The sequence below is a fragment of the Patiria miniata genome, unplaced genomic scaffold, assembly GCF_015706575.1.
Source record: "Patiria miniata isolate m_02_andy unplaced genomic scaffold, ASM1570657v1 HiC_scaffold_20, whole genome shotgun sequence".
NCBI lineage: Eukaryota > Metazoa > Echinodermata > Asteroidea > Valvatida > Asterinidae > Patiria > Patiria miniata.
Window position 1 is genome coordinate 34468788 of NW_024037059.1, and position 9290 is coordinate 34478077.

The 9290-nt window shown below is 40.0% G+C and overlaps 1 protein-coding gene across 1 annotated transcript; it reads right to left on the reverse strand.

The window, feature by feature from the left end:
* Positions 1-2352: 2352 nt before the first annotated feature.
* On the reverse strand, positions 2353-8769 carry LOC119727165. The gene is made up of 7 exons (XM_038199029.1): positions 7883-8769; positions 7349-7720; positions 6347-6535; positions 5370-5702; positions 4710-4937; positions 3920-4114; positions 2353-3000 (listed from the first exon to the last, which is right to left on the reverse strand). Exons 1-7 carry the CDS (start codon positions 8516-8518, stop codon positions 2779-2781), a joined length of 2175 nt encoding a protein of 724 aa, XP_038054957.1. The 5' UTR covers positions 8519-8769; the 3' UTR covers positions 2353-2778.
* Positions 8770-9290: the final 521 nt, after the last annotated feature.

Genomic DNA, 9290 nt, shown 5'->3' on the forward strand with positions numbered 1-9290 from the left:
TGGTCAATGCAAATTAATATTCATGAACGTAAAGAAGGAAGAACAATTCCTTGAAAGCATTTTCAGCACAGAGGTTGTAAACAATTTACCCCCTCACTTCCAATAGACCTCCCTCCGTCTTGCAAACGGCCTGCCGTCCTATATTTTAACCCTATAGATTGTCTTCTAACAGTAAAAAAAGAAAAAAAGATTCCAGAAAGTGTGGTTGTTCACGTACAATCTATTAGGCATATGAAATGGGATAATCTTCTGAGCATTCAAAATTTTCATTTGAATTGTTAAAATTGTGTATTCCACAAAATACATGTTCTTCCCGTTGTTAGTGGGCGAGTAGGTCGACAATCATTCAACCGAGGTTTTGTGTAACCTCGTGCTTAATAATTGTCGATTTGTAATAAAAATAAGAACATTCTACTGGTTTCGAAATTAAAAACACTGACAAAAAATGCTGACAGTTAAAACATTTAAAATTGCAGCTTTCTACTTTTAATTGCAAGAAATATATTGAACCTGTTACAAACAAGCGCTGTACTCAGTACAAATTAAAGTGCACTTTCACCAAGTACTAGGCTAGTGCTGTAGTCGAGAACATATCTAAAATCTCACACAAATTACCAGATTTGATTCAAGTCCAACATTAATTAATGATGAAAAATTATCGGACTTCGAACGCAAACATTTGGACTGAATGAGTGTAATAATGTGATTTAATATACAAATTAAATCGGGAAAAATTCCATATCGATCTAAAAAGGTCTTGGAACGAGGTGAGATTTTGACTTTAAAAATTGCATTTATTCTCAAAAGTTAATGATGATTCAGATGTATACATATGAGTATTCTTTCATCAACCAATTATTTTTCTTAATTTACGTACGATTATAAAATATGATTTCTTGAAGGTTCTCGGAAATGTCTCGACTACAGCACGGTTGTTATAGGAGCTACGCAGAAGTATTATTTCATAAAATACAAATATTGGTTATACAAAATAGCTTTGATTAACACCTATCCAGCTCCACACCTACCTTTAAAAATAGCCAAGCAAAAACGACAAAACAAACAGAAAACACACCCTTCAAGCCCCCTTAATAAGATAAATGAAGAAGAAAAAATAATCACAAAGCACAACAAATCCCCCCGAAAGGAAACCCTCGCAACTGAGTCATATCCAAAGACCTTTACGTTACGGGTGTCTCAGATGGTATTCTTTGTTATTTTAATTATGAACAACGAACGAACAAAAGGATTACCTCGTGCTTGACATATATACCAATTATTCTTTCAATATACGCCTTTGCGCATAAGGTATATCAGCCTTTATAAGAGTTGAAACAAATATAAACAACGGGGCACACAAAATAATTATCCAAGTAGCTCCCCCATTATAACTTCTGTATCTCAACAAGCGAGGCAACAAGCGATGTGAGGCAATTTCTGACCACTTTAACTATTTTTTTCCGAGCAAAAAATGGTGGTGTAGGCAGTAGCTGCCTTTTTTTATGACGTAACCTAAAAAAACATTGGTATTTTTTTTGGGGGGGGGGGGGGGGGGGAGGGGGGGGGGGGCATGGCCCCCGTCGCCACCCATTTGCCCTTGAATGTCAACCACTGTATTTGTTTTGTCCTAAACCTTCGCAAACTCAATGTAGCAAGCTCTGTACATATATTTTTACGAACCCTTTCTAGTACTACGTGACATTGTGATTTTTGCATCACTCACTAATATTATCGTTTAAAGAAAAAAATTACCTACCAAAAACAAATCTCTAAACGCATAATTACACATAGCATATAGGTCTACTAAAACTCCCACAATTATTAACAAATTAAACGCACGACGTTCGGTCAATCTTTAATCATATCTGTCAACTGAAGCCAGTCATTTCCCACGAAGTATTCCCAACTTCAGTTTAAATTTGACGAGCAATAGTGTCTTGCCTCAGGAATCTTTTATTCTTTGATATTTCGTTTCAAATCGGTATCCAGCCGCACACATCAAACATGGATACCACATGCTGACCCCCCCCCCCAACATTTCTACAGTCATCTGACAAGGCATGTGGCATTGTTACCTAGAGACAAACCCCCGAGGCGAATTGAGCAGAGACTACACAGCGCAGGCATGTCACTCGCCATTGGTGAGGGTAGTCTCCATTCCATTCAACTTGTGTCAATCTTTCGCAACAAGGTCGTTCTTATGTAGAAGGCCTATCAGTAATGATTAATACCGAAAGAATTTTACGGATAACATTTTAAGAAGACCGTTGAATACTTTCAAAGTTGTCCCCTCCTCCCCCCCCCAAAAAAAACCCCCATCAAACAACTTATTTAACCACTTTTAACTTTCTGTCTAGTTTTGGAGTGTTAATTTATGACTTTTGTGTAATTTGTCTTCCCTCCAAAGGTTATGGTCCGTTAATGCAGTCCTGAAGTCGATCGTCATTCACAAAAAACTGGTACATCCACTCGATTGCAAAATTGAACGACTTTCAGGTCTAATTTCACCCAAGATTTCTCAGAAATACATCTTCACAAACCCTCAAATAAAGGGTCACAATACCCTTATTATACGAGAGAACTCTACAGTATACAAATCATGATTTGTTCTGCGAGTGGAATATACCTTATGGGTTACAGGCATCTCCGCGTATTCTTTGTTATTTTAATCTCGTGACAATGAATGTACAAAAGGGTTACTCACGCCTTTTCAGACAATTCAAAACCATTGCCCTCTAACTCCGCCTTATTAACGCATAAGGTATATTTGGGGCTTATTTACTGGCCTGCAACCTTTTTTAGTGTATCAATATTGATGGCAATTTTCTCGGCGTTGTCTGTGATCCAGCGAGTCAGATCTAAAACCTGGAAGGTCTTTTCTTCCTGGTTGTTTGGTTTTATGGACACTGTGTCCGGGATGGCGCCACCTTCATCGCACTGTTTAAGAAATTGCTCCACTGCCATAAACTGGTAGTTCTCCTCATCTGTGCACGGCTGAGCCTGTGGGGAAAATATTAAATTTGAGCAAAAACTCTTATATTTGCCACTCTTCAATAAGTGAAATAGTGTGCATTTCAAAGTGTGCATTCGTGATTTAATCAGCTAATAGCTACACACTTACGACGCATGACATTAGACCATTCAAAAAAAGCTAAATGTATAATTTCAAAACAAATTGGGCTTTTTATCAATTTCGAATTAATATTATTATTAAATTTTATTACAATATTACTGTCAAAGTTTCCAACATTTTTATTTTTTAGTGATGAAATGACCATTAAAATGTATTCAGTTTTTGTTTTTACGAGTTTATGATCTGGTACACAGAACCCTGTGGAGACACGTGCATAATAGGGAACAAAAGATTGTATACGTCTCCACAGAGCAATTTCTATAGGTGAATACGTCTCCACATGCACACGGTTATCACGAAGAAGATATATGGATTTTACTAAAAACAAGGAATTTCCAAGGTGTGTTGATCTGTCGCAAATTGAAGTATTTTATGTAAGGGAAAATAACTCTGGTTATTAAGAGCATTTTGAAACTATACTTTCAAACTCTAAAATCTTAGTACACGAGAAGAAAGAAATGACGCCATAAGTATACAAATTCCAGTAGCCCAATGTGTGTTCCGTGCTTAACATTTTATTTTGTATAAATTTGAGAACTATTTGGATGAATAATTGGGTGAATAAAATGTGATTACCGCAAAAGAGAAAGAAACAGAACTGTACTGCCAATAGTCTTTGACAAAGTGTGACTTTGGACATTTGACTAAGCAGCAAAGCTGCAAGGTGGCGCGAATGGAGCGAAGACTACACAGCACAGAGCCGGATGATGAATTCGCTTGAGAATTGGCATGTGTGGTCTCCATTCAATCCGCTTCGCGCGGTTAGGGTATCGGGGAATGACCAACCTGCATGATCGTCTCCAATAACTCTTTGTTGTCTTTCACAGAGCCAGGGATTCCCATTTTGTTTAGCTCCTTGTTCAGGTGTTTCTTGACCTTTCCCTTCCACTGATCAACACGATCGACCCCGGGATGCAGGTCACAAAATGGGAAAGTCACTGCAGGCATCGGCTGCTGTGTGGCTGATTGTCCACCATGCGGCTAAAAAAAGCATATGATTAGGGCCACAAATACGGAAGCTTTGAAGGGCAACATTACTATTATGCTTAGCTGTGACTTGCTATCTCGCCGCGGCAAGATGGGGAGTCACCACGGACAGTGTTCCGAGATTGGGAGTCGCCGCTGCCAAATAGTGAGAGTCGCGGGGAGATATTAGATAATTTGAAAAATGTTTAGTGCAGTGGAGTGCTTCTAACATCGACAATTTAATAAACATAATATTAAATTTGACTTCACAATAAGTTCCCTACACAATAAGTTCATACAATCGATAATTAAATGTTATCAACATAACTGTAGTAACATGAAATTTAGCAGCCTAGATATAACTCCACACGTTTTGACAAGAAAGTAAACTTATAGTTTACACTAGTGCTACTTAAGGAACACTATTGCTATCGTGCTGCTGATGGTTGCGTATTATCGGTATTCGATGCCATGGAGACGCTGTGGTTAATGCAGGTTGAGTGTGCAGTGTCGGGACATGCGAAAGTGGTGACCACAGGTAACAACACTCATCCAAAGAGAACACATGGAAAGCGTCCTTGGATTGGGTGGAGGTGCAAATATGCCTTACCTTCTTTTTCGACAGTACCAACGCTAACATATTGGTAGCTTCTCTACAGGTGTCTCTGCACTTCTCGTGAAGCTCCGTGGAGCTGGCTCCAGGGTCGGTCTTCAACAATTCGACTGTAAGATGACATCTTCGAAGATCGTGGCTGAAACCAAATTCTCCATCTACCAGTTTACTCTCCGCATCATCAACAGTCTGCTGTTGTATGCTCCGACGAATCAAGGCCATCTTCTGTCGGGAAGAAGAAATGATACACAAAATAATTGACCATTCAATAAACCACAAAGAAAACCTATAACTAAGCTCACTTGTCTTTTGATCAATGTTGGAGTAAAATGAAGAAACTGGATGGATCGGGATTTGAGCCTGGGACAACCGTATTACCGTACTGGTGATCTACCAACTGAGATATCCAATCATATGCTGAATTAACCCTTGAATAAAGACCCTGGCGATTTGGAGACTCCGACTGCCGACATGTAGGAATTGGAGGCCATACACTGAGTTGGAGGAAAACCGGCATAGTATGTCGGAAGTCACAAGTTTAATTTCTGCAAGACAAACCATGTCTTAGACACAATACAAGAATGAAAGTTTAATGAGGATTTTCAAAGGTATATATTTTTAGCAACTGGTTTGCCTTTTCATGGTTGTAAAGTTTACCTTCAGTAACTCCCAAGTACTTCCAATCCGGACGACGAAGTCTTCGTTGTTTGACAGCACTTCAAGCAGCTCATCAGCTTTCTCGTACTTGCCACGTCTGATATCATCTTCAAGTTGCTTCACCTTTTCCTTTAGATCTCTGGTTTCCCTCATGGCGTCTGAGAAAAAGATCCAGATCTCCTCGACTTTATCCATACATTGACGAAAAAACTTCACTGGATCATCGATGTCTTTAAGTAATTTGTCCTGGTTAAAAGTTTCGTGCTTGTAGTTATTCACCACGTCGAACAATGATCGAAGGAAGTCATTTTGGGAATCGTAACTCGGTTGTACCTGCAGTTAGAAAATAATACATGAGAAACAACGAGCCTTATCAGAAATAGATGTTTGCATGTTCGTTCTACTGGGTGAGTCAAAATAAAACGAAACCCAAATGTAGGGACCATTGTTTTAGGGTAGCATTTTCAAAATTTAGAATATGAAAGCCCAATCCATCAGCTTTCTCTTAGTACAAGAATCATTTAAATCACTTTTGTACTTTTCAAGTTACGGAGTTTTAAACACAACCACCGTTTTAAGGTTCTGTCCACGGATCACAGCAAAGGTGTGCGTTTTTTCAGCAAAACGAAAACAATTCATACACATCCCCATGTGATTTGTTTTCGTTTTGCTGAAAGAACACTGAACTTTTTTTTGTGATCCGTGGACAGAACCTTAAAACGGTGGTTGTGTTTACACTTCCGTAACTTGAAACGTACATAAGAAATTTGAATAATTCTTGTACTAAAAGAAAGCTTATGAACTAGGCTTTTATATCCTAGATTTTGAAAATGCTACATGCAGAACTTCCTTAAAACATTGGTCCCAACATTTGGGTTTCGTTTTTTTTACTCACCCTGTATTGATTGGTAAATACTTAAATTACTGCCTTACAGACTTGAATTAATATTTTGATAAGTCCATTCATTTACGCCTACCTCCAAAACATTTTTAAAGAGCTTCGGATAATGGTTCGCCATGTCGATTTCGAAGTAATCCTGCAGCACTTTACGAAGAGATTTGGTTGTTTCCTCCCTGCGTTCGTTGTCATTTTGGTAATCTCTTGATTCACAAATCAGCGGGAAATAAAGCTTCATCCTTTGATCTTCGATTCCCAACTGTTTTTCCTGTAAACAACAAGACTGAATATAAATCCTCCTGAAAAAAAATTGTCAAAGTATAATTCCTTAGTCTCCTGAAGACGGGCCGGCAGAGCAAATACGAACTGTTTTTTACATGCAACAACCATGCATTTATAACTTATTTCCTCCCACAAATGTTATCCTCCCCTTTCCACTTTACCATGTGTCTCATTCTTCTGTTCTTCCCCCTCCCCAATTATCACCTTATTTTACCCCTTTCACAGTTACGGTCATGCACTTGTTTCTCCTTAAAAATAAGGTAAGTTGTTGCGGTAGCACCATGTGGCAAAATCCCTTTTGTGAGTATGTGTGGTGCTGAAAAGAACCGGAATTTACTCAACGTTTCGGACAGTATGCTCTGCCCGTCGTCAGGAGACTGACGGACTGCAATGGTGATGTGGGGTTATACGGTGCCTGGAAGCGATGAAGCGTGAGAGGGATGCAAACCCGGGGTACTCGTGTAGGCCGTGGGATGCCAGCGGTGAAGCGTGAGAAGGATGCAAACTGAGGGTGCTCATAAGGGTGCTCATGCAGGTCAAGCAGGTAATGGAGTGCCGTGGCCTCGTGGTCTGGGGCACTGAATTCGTGGTCTGCGGGCAATTCTGCAGGTTGTGGGTTCGAGTCCAGCCTGCGGCTATGGTGCGTGTGCCCTTTTTACTCACCCTGTATACTCCCCAGGAAGATGAGATGGTATTTTGATCAGGGGTAATAATAATAATGAAAAGCTCTTTGATCTTCTTTAAAAGCGCTATTTGATTTGAGGTCTCAAAATGCACACCAATGACATCTTCTGTTTACCCGAAATTCGACGATGATGTGGTCCAACAGAGGTCGGATTTGCGAACAGCATTTGATCCCAGCGGAACGTGTTTTTTTGGACGCCAATTGGGTTGAGTCGGCTTCTTCTTCCCTGCCGTCAAGCTCCACCTTCTTGTCGTTGTTTGTGAGCCTCTCTTCAAGAAATCGTCTCTCCATGTTGAAATACTCTTCCCATGCTGGAGTGAAATATGAGCCCTCTTGTATTAGGTTATCGATGTGATTCCGCATCTCCTCACAGTCCACTGTCGACAGATCTTTTAGTTGGTCATCTTCTAGGGGAAGAGGTTTTACATCCTGATGAAGGTGAACACTTGGGTCCTGGGAGCAGCAGAGGTCTATCTCTGCAAGAATCTGAAACACAACAGTCATTGGTAATGGAATAGACTCATTTTTCCAAAAGTTCTAGGTATAGGTCTAAGATTCTTTCCTAAATAAAAAATCACACAATCCGGTTTATAATTCCACCTGTTATTCTTCAGTAAACTATTTTTGAAAAAATACAGAGTTTCTTACCATGAGGAAATGAGACCTTGAAGTGGTCGTTTTGAGCTGAGGACTCACTAGTCTAAGAAGCTCTAAACTGGCAACGACACTTCCACATCTGACAGCCTCCCTGTAGGACTTGATGCATGGAGACTCAAGTGGTACGGGAGCACGAGTTGGCTCTGGCTGTTGAGAGTCAACTAAGTGGAATTGGTTACGTGCGATAGAAAGAGCAATGTCAGCCAAAATCTTTCGACCTCCCATATTCGTCAGACCCTTTTGTATTGCGAGATACATGTTTTTACGAGCCTCTTCGAAATAAGGTGTTGCTTTAGTCGGTTCACATTTCTGTGTTTCGGCTTCCATTTCCTTTTCCTTTTCCAAACCCAACTTCCAATTTGTTTCTGCAAGGAGATGGGGTATTTTGAAATTGTCCTCCTCCATTTCGCCCAACATGTCTTGAACCTCTTTGAATTCCAAATTCTGGAATTTTAAGTAGCAAAGTTCGAGCTTCTTGTCTAGGGGTAGGTCTTCAGGATGGGCAGTGTATTCTTTTTTTAATTCCTCATACGCCCGTTTCTTCTTGTATTCAGCCTTTTTCGTTACTTGCCATTTGCCTGTGGTCTCGTCCTGTTTCTCAAAAGATGGAGAAGAAGCGATGTCCATCACTGTGTGCCAGAGGTCTTTCCTTGAGTAATTTTTCGATTCTGTGTTATGTTTCTCCAGAAAATATGTTAAGTGGTAGTAAAGGTCCAGCTTGTTTTCTGGCACCAAATCCTTCGAAAGGAGAAGTAGTTCTTCAAATTGTTCAACAATTTGCTGTACATCGTCCCCCTCAGATGTCCTTTCGCTGAGCAGTCTAGCCTTTCCCACAATCGCATAGATGTGCCCTTTATTCAGTTTCAGACATTCGTTCAATTCATGGAGGGCTAGTTTATATTTATGTTTCGCATTGTAACACAATGCCAGTTGGTGATGAACCTCTTCGCATTTATATAACGGCTCTGTCAAAGATTTAAATCTTTCTATTGCTGTGTCAACATAGTGAACTCGTTCATATCGTATTAAATTGAGAAACACCTCTGCCACTTTGGGGGCGATCTCGTATGCTTCTTTTAAGCTACTGTAAGCCTCTTGTTGGCCTTCATCTGGTCGACGACTGTTATTTTGAGCCAGGTTTGATTTGGCAACTTGATACTCATCAATGCTATCTTCACTCATTTTTTTCCAGTACACTTTCTCTTTGTCCATAAGCTCTTGCCCCTTTTTGTCCAGTTCTTGATATTTAGCTCCGGGTTTTCTTTTGTATCGCATCTCCCTACCAGCAGTAGAGGCAGCTCCATACAGAAACCCGGCATTACCAGGAAACTGCCTTTCTGCTGCCTCAAAAAGCTGTAGAGCGATGCCTTCAAATGCATGTGGTCCAAGACGCATTAGA